Here is a 17,337-nt window from a genome sequence, read left to right as displayed (position 1 = left end):
CCCTCTTACGAACCCAAGATTGGGAAACCTTGTGTTAACCTTGTGTAAAAATAAATGTAATATAATGTTCAGTGCACTTCATGTTGTTAATTTCAATGAATGGAATATATTTTCTAATCTCTTTGTATTTTTATATCAATAAGATTATCCTTTTTAAATCAACGTGATAAACAAGTTAGGTCAAAAGTAATCTAAAAGTAATCAAAAAAGTATTCTGATTACATTGCCTAAAATGGGTAATGGGCATTTCTTTTTAGAAGGATAGGTTTGCCAAAAAGCTTATGAATCCATTGAAATATCAGATGCATGTTTTTCCAAAGACCTCCAGGGAACCGATTCATTGAAATGAGGCATGTGTTTCTCTTTTTTCAGGCTAACAAAGCTGTAGATTTTGCTGGAGATTCCTGACCATTTCTTCTTCGTGGCACACATTGCATCCCATTTCTTCTTACCACAAACCATCTTCATCATCCCACACCCGTAGTCATCATGACGACCTCCTCTTTACGGCGGCAGATGAAGAACATTGTGAACAACTACACAGATGCAGAGATCAAGGTCAGGGAGGCGACCTCCAATGACCCGTGGGGTCCTCCGACCTCGCTCTTGATGGAAATCGCAGACCTGACCTTCAACGTGGTGGCCTTCACCGAGGTCATGGGCATCATTTGGAAGAGGCTCAACGACCACGGCAAGAATTGGCGGCACGTGTACAAGGCCCTCACTCTGCTGGACTATCTGATCAAGTCAGGATCAGAGCGAGTGGCCCAGCAGTGCAAGGAGAACATCTACGCCATCCAGACTCTGCGGGATTTCCAGTACATCGACCGGGAAGGGCAGGACCAGGGCATGGGCGTGCGGGAGAAGTCCAAGCAGCTGGTGGCTCTGCTCAGGGATGACGAGCGGCTCAAGCAGGAGAGATCGCAGGCGCACAAGACCCGTGAGCGCGTGACGGGAACCAGCAGTGCCATGGCTTATGGATCTTTACCACCTCCCTATCCGGGACGTCACACCGCTCAGCCCAGCATGGAAGCGGTGTATGGGGAAGAGCAGGGCAGGGCGAGGCACTCACCTTCCTCCTTCAACTGTGAGTATGACTGTTCATTCTGTTTATTAATGACCGGGATAAATAACACACTCATGGGGCAGTTGAATATTTAGTTATGCACAATAATTTAAAGGGATAGTTCACCCAAAAATGAAAATTCTGTCATTAATTACTCACCTTCATGTCGTTCCAAACCCATAAGACCTTCGTTCATCTTCGGAAGACAAATCCGAGATGAAATCCAAGAGCTTTCTGACCCTGCATAGACAGCAACGGACACATTCAAGGTCCAGAAAGACAGTAAGGACATCGGTAAAATAGTCCATGTGACATCAGTGGTTCAACCGTAATTTATGAAGCTACGAGAATACTTTTTGTGGGCAAAGAAAACAAAAATAACAACTTTGTTCAACAATTTCTTCTCTTTCGGTCAGTCTCCGTCTCCATTCACAAGAGTGCCGCAAATCGTTATTTTTGTTGTATTTGCACACAAAAAGTATTCTTGTAGCTTCATGATATTATGGTTGAACCACTGATGTCACATGGACTATTTTATGATGTCTTTACTACCTTTCTGAGCTTTGAACATGTCAGTTACGTTGCTGTTTATGCAGGGTCAGAAAGCTCTCAGATTTCATAAAAAATATCTTAATTTATGTTCCAAAGATGAACGAAGGTCTTACGGGTTTGAAATGACATGAGGGTGAGTAATTAATGACAGAATGTCACTTTTTGGGTGAACTATCCCTTTAACATTGTCTTTTACTGTTTTGATATAAAATATAGTCTTGATGGTGTGTGTATTGATCCAGAGATCAAGCTTGTATTACAGTATTTGTATATCCAAGTCAATACTGAAATGTAATCAGCAACATGATTAGATATGGCCGAAAATTATTTGAAAATTATATTATTAATTACTCACTCTCACGTCGTTCCAAACCTGTGAGATCTTCGTTCATCTTCGGAACACAAATTAAGATATTTTTGATGAAATGTTTTCTTTCTGACCCTCCATAGACAGCAAGAGTCTTACCACATTCATTTTTGGGTGAACTAACCCTTTAAATATGGCAACCGGAAGCTTAAATTTGCTTGCTTGACATATGGGAACAAATCTCATTGGAGTTCCTTTTAAGTTTTTGAAACGTCAAAGTTTTGGGGAAATGAACTCTGAGTGAAGGGACAGAAAATTCTCAGGTTTCATTGAAGAAAGGTGAATGAAAGTTATACAGTTTTGGAACGACAAGAATGTGAGTAAATGATGACAGAATTTTCATTTTTGAATGAACTATATACCTTTAATGTTTGTCAGGAGTGAGCACACATTTAATTCGCTTTGATTTCTCTTAAGTGGATAGTACTTCCATCCTTCACTGAATGGGGATTTGAAAATGGTTTTATAATCAATCAGCTGCTGAAGTGAACTAAGCCAATGAGTAATCTATGTCAATAGTGAAAAATGTGTACACACACTGTTTACATAGAGAGGTCATATCACACACAGCCTTGTGCTTTTAACCCACATGCTTAATTCTTTTGGAAGTTCTACTTCCTCTTTTTGTGAGAATGTGATACAGTTTTAATGTGAAGTGCCTCATGAGAGTGTGGATGATTTACAGTAGATCTGATCACTTGATGCATGTGTAGTTGTGGTCCGGATATGCATCCACATTCTTCCCATGTTCAATCATTTACTCACTCTGTGAGGCTCTTTGCTTACTATATGTTAATTTTTGAAGGCTTCAGGTTGATTTTTGTCTGTGAACAATGCTGTTTTAAAGGGATAGTTCACTCAAAAATGACGGTTCTGTCCTGAACTCACTCTCATGCCTTTCCAAACTGTATCTTTCACCTCTTGGACATAAAATAGAAGAACTTTGACACAGCTCGTTTCCATATATCAGTAGTTGCTTGCTCTGCTGCCTGGCTTCTTCAGTTTGGCCCACAGTTTAGAAACTGAAATTGATGAGCTTTGAGCTGTGAAACCGATGGAATATCAAAATTGTCATAAACACATCAAAGATGTTCTTCCTCTGCATATTTACAGAGAAAAACACAGTGAAACACAACACATTTTCTGACTCATTGCATTCTTCGCATATATTTATAGAGCAGAACTCCAGTATATGCATGTGGGGAATGTGCCTCTCAGCATTTATCACTGCATTTACTATGAATCTACAGTGCGTTTATAGTGAAAACTCTAGGAGTCTTCCTAAAGGCCATTGGTTAATGTATAAGCATGAAAATGTAGGGAAAGTAATCTGTTTAAACATGAAGATTAAAAATGCATATTACAATGCTTTTGGCTGTTCATAAATGTGTAAGATAACTAAATCTGTTTTTGGATTCTAACTAGGACTGTCCATTTAAAAGTCTGAATGTACACAGAGACCAAAACTGAAAATATTTCTCATGGCCCGTTCAATCAAACACATTTTTGCTTCAGAGAGACTATTTAACTTGATTACAAAATGAATTTCTATGGAGTGTACTTTAGTGATAGACTTGTGATCAGTTTATTAAAACAAACAATATATATTGCAATATATTGGATATGTTGCGATAAGTCATTTTTTAAAATAAATGATTATTTTAACTAAGCAAGGATGCATTATTTTCTTTAAAAGGAAAATTAAATAAATGTATAATGTTGAAAAAGATTTCTATTTCAAATAAATGCTTTTCATTTAAACACCAACTTTCTATTCATCAAAGAATCCTGAAAAAAAGCATTACATCTTCCACAAAAATATGGAGCAGCACATTTTAATCCAATATATGCAGACTTGTAGCGTATAGGAGATTTCTATCAAAAACATTAAAAAATAGTACTAACTCCAAACTGGTAGTGTAAATGCCATTACTTTCTAACGATCAGCTTATCATTTGTAATTTGTAAAATTTCGATCTATTTTTTAGGCCCTCTCTCGTACAGTTCGACAGACCACATATTTAGTTTCTTTATTTATCTACTCTACTGAAATCAAACCTTTGATGACGTAAGGAGCAATGTGGTTTCACTTTTACTTACAATAAACCAACATATTTGTCATGATGCCAGGTATTTTGGGAAAGTTCAGAAATTTCCCATCCCGTGTTTCCGTGGGTGCTTAATGAAAAGTGTGTTAATGCTCACCGTTTTCAGGGTCAAATGGTCATGAGCCAGAGTAGATGATGGTAAAAGTTGACCTTATCTGTAGACCAGTGCATTCCAGGCCAGACAGGCCATTCAGAGCCACTGTAGTGGAAATGATCGCAACTGGAAAACGGCACCTCCAGTTTCTGGTTCTTTCCTCTTTTCTGGTCCAGGGCTGTGTTCACTGAGGAAGCAGTTCTCACTTCTTCTATAAGAACCAAAACAAAACAGACAAGCATGTAATTCACAGTAAATAAATAAATAAAACAACAGATTTATATAAAGATTCATGTACAGACAAGACAATAGCATGCATAATTGCATATGTAACACGATATATTATAATACGAGTTTATGAACATTAATTGACTTTTTTGAGTTAAATATTATGTTAACCTAATGTAATGTTTTCTGTGGCTGAAACACTGATTGAGTGGTTAACATGAGACATACATTTCAGTAAGTTGTACTGTTTCTTTCTAATGTTCATTCATATTTATTTCATGCTGTAACTAGTAGTAAAGAAGAAGAGATGATCGGTTCACATGCTGCTTGAACTAATGCGCTACAGCGTTGTCGCGCCACATTAAAGAGCATCAAAACCACCATTTATGGTTTGAATTTTGTAATAAAATTGACAGTACATGAAAGCTCAGACTTAGTTTCATATCAAAAGTAACAAAGCACAAAGCTTATTGCGATTATTGGATGAGAGGCGCTCTACAAATAATGTTTAGTCAAGTTTTATTCACAAACTGAAATCAGTATAGAAAAAAGAGCCAAAATGAAATTTGATTAAAATGAGAAATCAATATTGTAAACCCAGCACTAGCGTTTACACTGACATGTTTACCTGTTGTAGTTTACCTGTGCACAAAATAGACAACGACACAGTCAAAACACCATCAGAGAAACACTAATTAAATATCACTGTATGTGTTTTGGTCAATGATTTCGGCCATATGAAACAATTTCTGCTGAAACAAAAACCTAAATTTCACTTGATTATTTTCATTTATTGAAATTTTAGAGCATCACGAGAATACAAAATGTATATCCTTATTTAACACCATCCAAACAGCAAGAGCAATTGCTAACAGGTGTTAACAGTTAGTAGTAACAAATAAAAGCTAATATAAACATCCAACATGGAAAAAAAACACACCCTGAAATACTGAGATGAGACTTTGTCTTCTCATTTGAGAAGTCCAGCACATGCCACAGATGGATGAACTGCCAGATAAAACCTGTCCGGGGGGGTTATTATAATGTAAGCCCCATCGCCCCTTCTCTGCTCTCCTGCCCCACACAGACACCCCATTGTTTCATCAGCAGAGTCAAACAGGCACAGGAAAGCAATTCCAGCCCGGCATGGAACAACAGTGATTTGGGTGCTTGTTTAACATTCAGCAGTGGTGCCAGTCCTTTCTCATCCAAAGCAAGAAGTTGAATCAAGCATTTTCTCTTTTCTTCCTCCCAGCCTCCTCTTCCTCCCCTCATCTGGCCCCAGATCTGGAGCGCGCCCGGCCGCAGACGAGCGGAGAGGAGGAACTCCAGCTGCAGCTGGCCTTGGCCATGAGCCGAGAAGAGAACGAGAAGGTGAGGCTCGCACTCACTGTTACACACACACACACCAACACACACGCACACGCACACGCACACTCACACACACGCACACACACACGCACACACACACTCACACTCACACACACACACACACATTATTAACTAGGGCCTACATCAGGATCACTGGTTCTCCACTGGTTTTGCTTCAGGATACAGATTTGACAATTGACATCACATGGTACTAAAAATATTTGGTAACACTTTTATTTTAAGGAACAGTTCTCATTGCTTATTAACATGTATATTACTAGTATATTGGCTGTTTAGTAGGAATTATAATGCACATATTAGTGTCTTATTCTGCATGACCATATTTTAGACCATAATTGGTCTCCAAACTAAAGTGCGACCAAATATTTATTGTACAAAAGTTATTCATCTTACTAAAGTAACACTGTCCAGCAACAGCAGTTGATAAAGTAGGAGACAAGTTAGAAGTAACAAATAAAAGCCACACATAAATGTTTAAATAAACTTGGGTTACTTAGGTCATATAATGGTACAAAAATATAGTATTGTTTTCTAGTTTATAGAATAAGGTAAACGTGCCTTTGATCCAGAGACAGTCTGAATATCAAAAAGAAAGCAGAAATGCAAAGAGTACTCAAATATTAATCGTTCAAGAATAACAAAAGTAATTAATATTTTTTTAAGTAACACTGAATCCAACTGAAAACTCAAAAAGCCACACGTTATGCTGAATGTAATTTAAAAAAAAAAAAAAAAAACTTAACTGGGTTGTCTGATCATGTTTAATCAGAAAACTTGGATTAAACCGTTTGATTCATAGATTATGGATTACCTTTACAAAGTCTTACCTTTGTCAAAGTTTTGGTGGAATGGACTTTCAATGGAGGGACAGAAATCTCTCAGGTCTTCATTTGGGTTTCAACTATACATTTTGGGTTAACAATCCCTATAATAAAGATAAAGTACTCAAAGTAATCAAATATCTTTATGATTTTTTTCACAGGCATATTTAAATGATCTATTATTAATAAAAATGGTATTTCACCAGGTTAGTCCCTCTTTTTTGTCCTCTTCACATTATATCACTTGCTTCCAAATAGAAAATCTAAATTCAATTAGCTATTGGTTATGTAATAAGCAAGGTTGAACACTATCAGTAGGAAATAAGAGGCAGCAATTTCGTGGGGCTTAAGCACTTGAGAGACTGTATGAACCTTTTCCTCTAGTCTGAGACCTTTGCTTTAGTGAATTAAAATGGCCTTTTGTAATGTGCTTCATGGAAGTCTTCAATTAAAAGTTTGTAACAACTCATTATTTGGCTGGAGGCTTTAGTACAGCACCAAATTTCCAATTAGCATGTGGGCTAATGGTTTGTTTTTGTAGTGCACTTGAGGTGAGACCGACATGTTGCTGTCTCCATTCAGCATTGTCCAGAAAGATCTCAGTCATCATCTGACAGTGTAGCCAGTGTGTGAAGAGAGCGCATTAGCATCCTCTCTTACTGATAATGCATTTCTAAGTGAAGCCACAATGACTCTGAGTGTGTTACTGGACTGGAACATTGATCCAGCGCTCATAAATCAGACCGAGTGGAGCTGCTCTCTTGTCATGTTGATGTTTAGGGAATATGTGCTATACTTTAGCCTGGTGTTGTCTTTGGTTACGCTTTATTTTAAGGTGTCCTTGTTACAGTGTAATTACACATTTAAGTACTGAGTAATATGAACTAACTACAGGTACTTACTATATATGGTTAGTATTAGGATGAGGGTTTGGTTTAGGGTTAGTTGCATGTAATTATGCTTAATTTATTGTTATTATAATAGTAAGTATATGTAACGTGTAACAAGGACACCTTAAAAATAAAGTGTTACCTTGTCTTTTAATACGCTACTATTATGCTCAAGGCTGCATTTATGTGAGGAAAAATACAGTAAAAACAGTAATATTGTAAAATATTTTTACAATTTAAAATACAGTTTTTTGTTTGAATATATTTTAAAATATAATTTGTTCCTGTGATGCAAAGCTGAATTTTCAGCATCATTACTCCAGTCTTTATTATCACATGATCTTCAGAAATCATTCTAATATACTGATTTACCGGCTCAAGAAACATTTCTTATTAACATCAGTGTTGAAAACAGTTTTCTTTTGTAACATTATAAATGTCTTTACTCTCATTTTGATCCATTCAATGTGTGCTTGCTGGATAAAACTATCGATTTCTTATAAAAAAAACTTTTATTGTACATAAATACAAAGGTAAACATTGATGTTTTACAAATTTAAGCATCCATAAGTGCAAGACTTAAACAAATAGTTCACACAAAAATGAAAAGTCTGTTATTATTTACTCACATTCATGGTGTGCCAAATGCGCAGAAGTGTAATTCCTATACAAACTGATGTGGCACTTAAGCTATTTGTATATCACACATTCACAAATATAATGTTCAAACAATGATTTGCTTATAGTCTCGGGTTATTGTCACTGATTCAAACAAAAAATGATGTGGTAATATAATGGAAATGGAAAATGGTAAATTCTTTAATTTATTCCTCTGGTGAATAACAGCATGCTAGCTGCACAGCTACTTTAACATTTTTGTTTGTGTGCGCTATAACTCGATTGGCACTCTCTGGTTCATTCGCTTTTCGCTAACCTCATTCCTCTTCTCCTCCAGCCGGTTCCTGCTGTGGATATTGATGAACAGACACAGCTTCAGATCGCAATGAGTCTCAGTAAGGAGGAGGCGCACAAGGTACTGCAATCCCAGGAGTCACTGCTACACCTCCCCTTCATTCATTAATTGCCTGCCTGTATGTTGTGAATGACACTGTCTGTATGTTGTGTGATTGTATCTCTCTAGCCAGCTCCTCCTCCTCCTCCTCCTGCTGTTCTGGACATGGACGAAGAGGCACAGCTTCAGCTGGCCCTCTCTCTCAGTAAAGAGGAACATCAGCAGGTACCACCCTGGAGCATGAACTGCATAGATTGCGTAGTTTTTATTGTGCAAAGCTTTTTTAAATAGTATTTATGTAGCTTGGCAACCATTGTGAAAAGGAAGTACACTTTAGTATGCACTTTAGCAAAATACTTTACTTTAGAAGAATATACAGATGTGTGAACCGAATGTAATGTTTTCAGACACTTAAATTGCATGTTAATTGCTGTTAAATTATGTATTTATATATGCAGGTATCTGAACTTTAGAGTGCTTTTTTGACACACTTAAGTAGGACTTTACATGTAATTTCATAAGTACTTCTACTGTCTTTAAAATATAGTTGAAGTGTAAGCATTTAAATTGATTAAAATATACTTTAATGTAATTACCATTAAAACTACACAAAGTGCACTTTAAGTGTGTTACATATTAATAAAAGTGTGCTCTCTTTAAGTACACTTAAGTGGCATTTTATTTAATTAATATCACATTACCAGCAAGTATAGTTTTTTTTTTAAATATACGTTTAAGATTTGAAGCACTACAATACAACTAAACACACTTCCTTTTTCACAAGGTTATGCCAAGGTGTAAACACAATGAAATATAATAAATTCTGATGAAGAAAACCTATTTCTGTTTAAGCCATATAGTCATAATGACTTTTATGAGTTTCGAAACATCAAACCAATTTTAAGAAGGCAAATGTCACAGCATAACAGGGTTGAACAGAAAGTGGGGGAAAAATTCTACATTTTCTACAAAATGCCTAATGCTTTTTTCCTCTATTTTGTAATATGGTGCATGATTTATCTGAAAATTTGATGACAAAAAGTTTACAAATAGTTATTAATTTAAAATAAATCCTTTGCGTTACACACTATCAGCATCTATCAGTATGTTCAGAATTTGTGTTTGTTCATTTTTTATTGTTAATTGCATCAGGACTAGTTCAAGGAGACAAAAATGGCCATATTTCAAATGTTTTATATTTAAACAGGTATTTGTACTGAAATTGTAATTTTTTATGAATCTCACAAGTAGCCTAGAAGGGTCATTTTATGATGGAATCAGATTTTCCCTTCCTTTGAGTTCAATGTACTTTCAAAACATGCTGTAATTTTTAAAACTCCAAAAATTCTTCCCAAACCAAAAGAACCATTTATTGAAACTAAACTGCCAGAATGAAAAGTGGCTGGTTTTGCAGGCAGTAAATCCAGAGGAAGGAAGGAAGGCAGGCATCAAGGTACATTCAGATACAGCCTCACATTTTCCTAACATACTGTCTACTCAGATATCTTCATCTGGTCATTTTTTTAAAGGCAGCAGTACATTAAATTAGCTTATAAATAATAAATAGTTTTCAACTCGTGATTCAGTTGAGAAAAAAGCACTGTAGTCATTAAATATTAATTTGGTTATCTGTCGGTTAAATTTGTTCTTGATCATTACACAAGATGTTATGGTGTGTTGGAAGTGAATTGAGTCCAGTCCAGACCAGTTTCCTCAGGAGGTGATTTCATACTAAAACACTACCTGTTTAGTCATTGACTGGCTGGGCAGCAAAACAGGTTTCAGACACGACCATAGTGAGCAAAAATATGAAATAAGTAGGATACATATTATTATGTCTGATGAAAGAAGAGCTGTTGAAAATAAAAACTGCAGTACTGTTCCTGGTTGTATGTAGCACCTACAGCTCTGCATATCCCAACATTAGGAAAGCGCCTGAAGTTTATTTTAAACAACCTTCATGGTCATTTTATTCTGATTCTATCAGTTTTAATGGTGTATTTCAGTGCGGATTGTTTTGTGAAGGATGAGGGAATTAAAAACCAAAAGGAGTGCAGAAGAAACAAATGGCTTGAAAATGGTCATATAAAACTAACTGGTCATATATAACTAATAATGAAAAAGTATAATAGGATGACTGTGTGCACTTGCTAGTTGTGTTCTTGAATCTGAGATGTCTTCTATGTCTTGGTTTCTAGGAGGAACGAAGCCGGCAGGGAGACGAGTCGTTGCTCCAGAAAGCACTTGAGGAGAGCAAACGAGAAATGGAGGCCAAAGGAGGAAGAGTATGATACTCTTTTAACCTGTTTGCTCTTTATTAGCACATATAAAGGAGTCTTATCAATGCTTTTACTGAACAGATAAATGAATTGAGGAATCATGTGTAGCCATTTCTACTGTAAATAAGAGGAAAAGGATAAAAACAGACATTGACACAGACAGGTACAGTGAGGTGTGGAGCACCATTCAAGCACATGGGAAAAAGTTTTGTCAAAGATTTTGACCACTATTGGAGAAGACTTATTGTGCTTTGGCCCATTAATTTTTAGTTTGTCACATAAATTCAAGGTACTGTACTGCAGTTAAATGTCCCCATTGCAAGGTTTTTGCGAACGCTTGTGTATAGATGCATGCCGTATTGACCTAAAAAATCTTTTTGAATGTGCTGAAAGTGCTTTTCTGTCCTTTTCTTTGGCAGTCCGCCATGCAGGATCTTGCAGATATTTTTGCTCCAGCTCCTGATGTGCCCTCTGCTGCCAATTCTTGGGATTCATCCGGAGGCAATAGTGGCTTAGCCCAGGCTGGTCCTCTGAGGTCTGACCCCTGGGATAGTCCAGGTAAGCTAATATCAGCAATTTACACTTTTAAACATTAAAGGTTCACCAGGTATTTTTTATTTATTTATTTTTGAAAATATGTTTAAAAAATGCTTTTATTCTATTTAATATTCTAGATAAGATGTGTCGCTCTTTATGGTGGCTGCCTTTTGAGATCACAATACCAAAATTACTTTTTTAGCCATACCAGCCAATGGGGTTTGAACTCAGGTTGCCCTCACATAAGTAAAATAATGCAATACGATCATTATTTTGATTTAAAATGACATTTTTTGCCCTTTTGATGGAGGAAATATTTTAGCACAGGTCATTGTGTTAGTCGGCATATCATATAAAACCTTCTGTTTCTCATATCCTTAAAAGCTGCTGGCAAACTGGAGTAAGAGTTAATTGACTTGTCACAGCCAGTTTTTACTTGCATTTGGACTCTTTCAGTTTTCAAAAGAGATGAATCATGGATGACGGATACGCCTGTGAATAGGGATTAGTATAGGCGTTCCTCGGTGACACTGGTAACCAAAAATCTTTGCTGCAACTAAAGCTCTTAACCTATTTTACTCCAAGGCACCCCAAAATATTACGGATACCTCTGCTATATGCAGCAATGTTAATGTTACATTGTAAAATTCATATGTAATTTTGAAAAGTGCATATTTGGAGCAGGAAACAAAATCATTTAATTTTACATCAGCTTACATGCATTTGCATTTTGTGCACAAAGCTTACACATCATGTGCATTCGTTTTACACATCAAGCTTTTCTTGTTATTTTGCTGTCTTCAATGCGTCGTGCACAGGTACTTTTTAAACACTTTTCAAACCTGGACTCACAGGACTCTGACTGGAGGTTAATGTGGTTCAGCATGATATTTCATTCATTTATTTGATAATCTACCTCAAATGGATTGCATATACAAGACTGTCTTCAGTAATTTAAACATGAATTAAATTAGTTGTCTTGCACATCCCTATTTTAAACCTTGTTTTTTTCTCATTTTAAACAATATTAATCCATTATTCGGGCCCTTTAGTAGTGTGCTGAGGCCCTCTAGTGGATGTCAGTCACCAGGTTGAGAACCACTGATCTACTCTGATATGTGTCAGTATGAAGTCAAAGACCACTGTTATTTTGGCCAATGAAACATAAACAAAAAATTACTTGGTGCACCTTTGTAAACTTCCAGCAATATTGTCTTAATGATACTGCATTACTGATCTGAACTGCACACACCTGCTGGATTGTGTTGAAGCAGAGTCCAGCTCTTTGACCCGTCAGCATGGAAGTTCATGGATGGCACCACCGGCATCAAATGTTCGTTCCCAGCCTTGGACTCAGCGACAGCCACATCCTGACCCATGGGACGCCCCCCAGAGCGCCCCGAGCCCTGTGTCCATGAATCAGACCTGGATCTCCCCTGCACGTGGTACAAACTTCACCTTCTAGATAACAATGTAGATTATAACTAAAAATGCTAAATATACTAAATACACTAACTGAATATGCTGTTAATCCTATATAAGTCCAACCATTTTAGATTTGTTGTAAATTCTGTAGGAGCTGGAGTGGATCCCTTTTCTCCTCTAGTAGCAGACAAACAAGGAGCTATTGGCCCTCTCAAAACTCCATCCCCTCGGGCAGGAAGTCCCTCAGGCAATCACAATGACTCTGTTCTTCTTAACTGATTTTTTCCCCCCTATTTATTTTAATATATTAATATTAATAATCACTCATTGCTATTGTAATTTCTTTCTTTTTTTCTCCTTTTTTATTTTGTGAATAGTTTGATTTTATGTCATATAGAAATATTTTATACTTACTATTCAAAAGTTTGGGGTCTGTAAAATATAAAAAAAAAAAAATTCATGCTTTGATAAAAAGTGACAGTAAAGACATTTACAGTGTAATAAAAGGTAAACTTTCTATTCATCAAAGATTCCTGAAAATGGAGTGTCCAGAAAAATATGAAGCAGCACAACTGTTTTCATCATTGATAATAATAAGAAATGTTTCTTGAGCAGCAAATCAGTATCAGAGTGATTTCTGAAGGATCATGTGACACTAAAGACTGGAGTAATGACGCTGAAAATTCTGCTTTGCATCATAGAAATGCATTACATTTTAATATATATTCAAATAAAAAAGTTATTTTAAATTATAATAATATTTCACAATATTACAGTTTTTGCTGTATTTTTGATTGAATAAATGCAGCCTTGGTGAGCATAAGAGATTTATTTCAAAAACATAAAAAAAATGGAACATTCCCCAAACTTTTGAATAGTAATGTGCATTTTTTTATTATATTATATTATATTTATTTATTTTTTAGCTCATTACTTTTATGTTTGATTCATATTTTTAGATGACGATCTTTTTGATGAGGCTATGGATGGAGGTCAGGCAAATATAAATGGTCACAGTAGTCCTGAGCCTTTTGATATGTCTTCCCTTGGCGAAGGTTTACCAAAAACAGGTCCTCGAACCTGCAGTGCACCAGAGGCGTTTCTGGGTCCCACTGGAGCTTCACTCGTCAACCTGGATTCTTTGATTCCCTCCAACCCTCCTTCCAAGAACTTCAACCCGTTTTTATCAGGTCTGAATGCATCCTTATCAAACTTTTTGTTGTCATGTATGTCTAAATCCATAACATTGTGACTGATTGCGGACTCTTTCCCATTTAGGGATAACTGCTCCATCGGCCTCTAATCCATTCCAACAGGAACCGGCCCGTCTCACACTAAATCAGATGCGCCCCAGCTCCACATCTCCTGTACCCACATCCCTCCCATTTAATGCCTCTCTGCCCATGGCTTCCAGCAACCAGCCCAGCTCCCTGCCTACTACCTTCACACAGTCCGGGCAGGTCCCGCCGCTGGTCCCCGGACACCTGCCGCAGCCGCTGCTACCGCTGTCAACGACATCCACGCTTGGAGATCCAGACCAACACAATCAGAACCCGTTCCTATGAGCAGATCCAAACAAGCTTTTGAAATGACAATTTAACCACCGACTTGACTTAAAACTGGAACACACTTTTTTAATATCTTTGCTTATTTCACAGCTTCCTGGTTTTGCTCTATGCAGTCACTCGTAAGAGGCATTCACACTTACAGTGGTTTCCAGTGACAAAAATCAGTCATTTTCAATAATGGTGAAGCAATGTGGCCGTGTACAGTGATATGACAAAGTTGAGAAAAGTTCAATATTATGCAAATAAGCAGTCATGTAATGTGGAGATCAGTAGACACTGGTGCACACATGATCCATCGGCTGTGAGATACTGTAGTGAGTTTCAGTAAGATGTAGAAGTTTGTTAAAGTCCAGACCCACCAAACTGACACCGAAGAACTAGTGCCAAAAAACCTCTAACTTTTGTTAAGTCCCAGACACACCAAGCCAATGTCAAAGAACTAGCAGTGACAAAAACCAACTGTGTCACCGCCTAGCGTCACCTGCGTCTGGACCAAAAATTTGCGCTTGAATGCATTACGAAGTATCTCCATACCAGCAGGTGGCAGTAGTTTGTATTTATCATTAAATGTTTTTTTAATAAAACTGGAAGAGCTATGACTATTAATATACAAACCGCAAACGAAGCCTTCTGTATGTGCCCTCCTGACTTTGTAGTTTGCTTGCCTTCATCACTTTAGTTTTTATCTTGTGCATTTTATAACGCGCAAATAGCCAAAATCCGTCTACGCCAGAAATTCTGATGACTAGTCAAGTTAAATTTAATTATATAACGCTATACTGCTTCAAAGCAGCTTCATGGTAATAAACATAAATATAACTGTCTTACATTGTAAAATTTGTTAATTAGAAAATTAAAGGGATAGTTCACCCAAAAATGAAAATTCTGTCATTAATTACTCACCCTCATGTCGTTTCAAACCCGTAAGACCTTCGTTCATCTTCTGAACACAAATTAAGATATTTTTGATGAAATCCGAGAGCTTTCTGACCCTCCATAGACAGCAACGCAACTGACACGTTCAAGGCCCAGAAACGTAGGAAGGACATCATTAAAATAGTCCATGTGACATCAGTGGTTTAACCGTAATGTTATGAAGCTACGACAATACTTTTTGTGCACAAAGAAAACAAAATTATTTTGACTTTATTCATCAAAAACATCTTAATTTGTGTTCCGAAGATAAACAAAGGTCTTATGGGTTTGGAACAACATGAGGGTGAGTAATTAATGACAGAATTTTCATTTTTGGGTGAACTGTTCTTTTAATATCAGCTGTATAGTAGCTTTACAACAGTGCCATTATTCAGCTCCATTTAGTTAAATGTTGATTCAACGATGCTCAACACATCGCAAACACTAAGCCAGCAGACGTTCAATGACGACCTGACATTGGCTTGGCGTGACGCGGCCTTTAAGGCCCTGATATACTTCAAATCGGGAATCAAAAGACAAACTGATGTTATTTCAAACAAAATCAGGACAAAACAAAGTTCGTTTACAGTTTGTTTTGCGAATTCGAAACAGCTTACCAAAGCAAACTTTCTGGAAAATTCAGTCCAGCTAGTAAACACATTTGAACTACCATTAGTCCATGGCGATTACGTAATAAGTAGGTGTGGCTCTGTGGCTCTGCCTTCTTTGACATGGTCAGACGTCCATTACTAAAAAATACATGAACACATTGGAGATCTGTGTTATAGTAGAAATTGAGTTGAAAGCTTGCAACACATATTTACATATTCATCTAAACGCGCTCCCAGCAAGGTGGGCGGCATTTAAGATGTTCCCTAACAATATACCGCTTTTTACTCGAAAAATACCTTCGATGTGAGTATATCAAGGCCTTTACTGTGAGCAAATTAACAGCTCTTTATATTGTCTCTGCACATATAAAGGGTTAGTTAAAACACTTTACTGACCCTACGTCCCATTTGTAATCAGATTTTCAAAAGATTTGGCCAGTTGTGCAGCCCACCAATAACCTCCAGCAATAAGAACATCCACAATGACCACCAATACAGCCACTCGAAGACCTCCAGTCATAAACCACTGTATGTGTGAACGCCCTTCAACTATAATCATGTGTGAATGTCAACTATGCATTACATGGCGATACAGATTGATGTCGGCTTTATAAGAAATGACAAATAAATGGCACAATTTAAAGGTTATGAATATTTAATCCAACTCCCACAGCATCAGTGTCACCTTTAAGTATTATAATAGTTTTTGGAAAGGATAACGCACTTGTTACTCGTACCATAAAACCCAGTACATAACCAAGCACAAGTGCAAAGCCTCTCATACATTTTTATTATATTCTCTGATTTCCTGCAGCAATTTCTAGCTCTGCTTTAGTGTCCCTTTATTGGTCTGGAGTATATGATGACTTTCAGTGCTGTCCTTTTATTTCCTTGACATGACTGGTGTCTGTGAACAGTCAATCACATCCTGATGGGTCACTCACACCAGAAAGACAGATAAAAGCAACTTAGATTTTGGGGCCAATAATTTAAGCAGCAAAATATAAAGTATAAATAATGATTTTGTAATATTGGGCATTGACTGTTGAATGAATAGACCTCCAGCAAGAGAATGTACTTACCGTGGTGTTCAGACTGAATTGATGCCACAAACTAACAGAATGTGAGACTGTTGCACATGTTGCTCATCAAATACAAGAATGAAGATGAAAATGAACGACACGTCTGGTTTGTGTTTATGGTTCACGCTCTCTACCTCTGGATTGCCTTTTCTTACATATATGAAAACAGCGCTAGTCAAATATTTGGACGCACATACTCATAATTTATTCTATTTTCCACATTTTAGAAAACTATGAAATAACACGAATTGAAATTGTGTGACCAAAATGTCTCATACAACCTATACTACACACATAGTCACATAGGGCTGTTTACAAAAGTTTTTTTTTTTTTTTTTTTGGTGTTGTTTTGTAAACATGCAGTAGACAGACTTGTTTGACCATTGCGCT

The 17,337-nt window shown here is 36.9% G+C and overlaps 1 protein-coding gene across 7 annotated transcripts in view; it reads left to right on the top strand.

The window, feature by feature from the left end:
• The window catches only part of epn3a (epsin 3a), a 39,727-nt gene extending 22,685 nt beyond the window's left edge, over positions 1-17,042 (top strand). For 4 of the 7 annotated variants that reach the window (XM_058771665.1, XM_058771664.1, XM_058771667.1 and 1 more), the window contains exons 2-11: positions 373-1,087; positions 5,671-5,789; positions 8,474-8,551; positions 8,660-8,755; positions 10,729-10,815; positions 11,229-11,367; positions 12,618-12,791; positions 12,923-13,018; positions 13,731-13,961; positions 14,050-17,042. In XM_058771665.1, the coding sequence (XP_058627648.1) occupies positions 490-1,087; positions 5,671-5,789; positions 8,474-8,551; positions 8,660-8,755; positions 10,729-10,815; positions 11,229-11,367; positions 12,618-12,791; positions 12,923-13,018; positions 13,731-13,961; positions 14,050-14,336 (1,905 nt within the window). In that variant the 5' untranslated portion in view covers positions 373-489 and the 3' untranslated portion in view covers positions 14,337-17,042. Of the gene's footprint in view, positions 1-372; positions 1,088-5,670; positions 5,790-8,473; positions 8,552-8,659; positions 8,756-10,728; positions 10,816-11,228; positions 11,368-12,617; positions 12,792-12,922; positions 13,962-14,049 lie in introns of those variants that run through there. The other 3 variants (XM_058771668.1, XM_058771669.1, XM_058771670.1) reach the window with 3 other exon arrangements.
• The last annotated feature ends 295 nt before the right edge of the window (positions 17,043-17,337 follow it).

This window comes from Onychostoma macrolepis, chromosome 03, assembly GCF_012432095.1.
Source record: "Onychostoma macrolepis isolate SWU-2019 chromosome 03, ASM1243209v1, whole genome shotgun sequence".
NCBI classification, from domain to species: Eukaryota; Metazoa; Chordata; class Actinopteri; order Cypriniformes; family Cyprinidae; genus Onychostoma; species Onychostoma macrolepis.
This window is presented reverse-complemented; position numbering and strand designations above follow the sequence as displayed.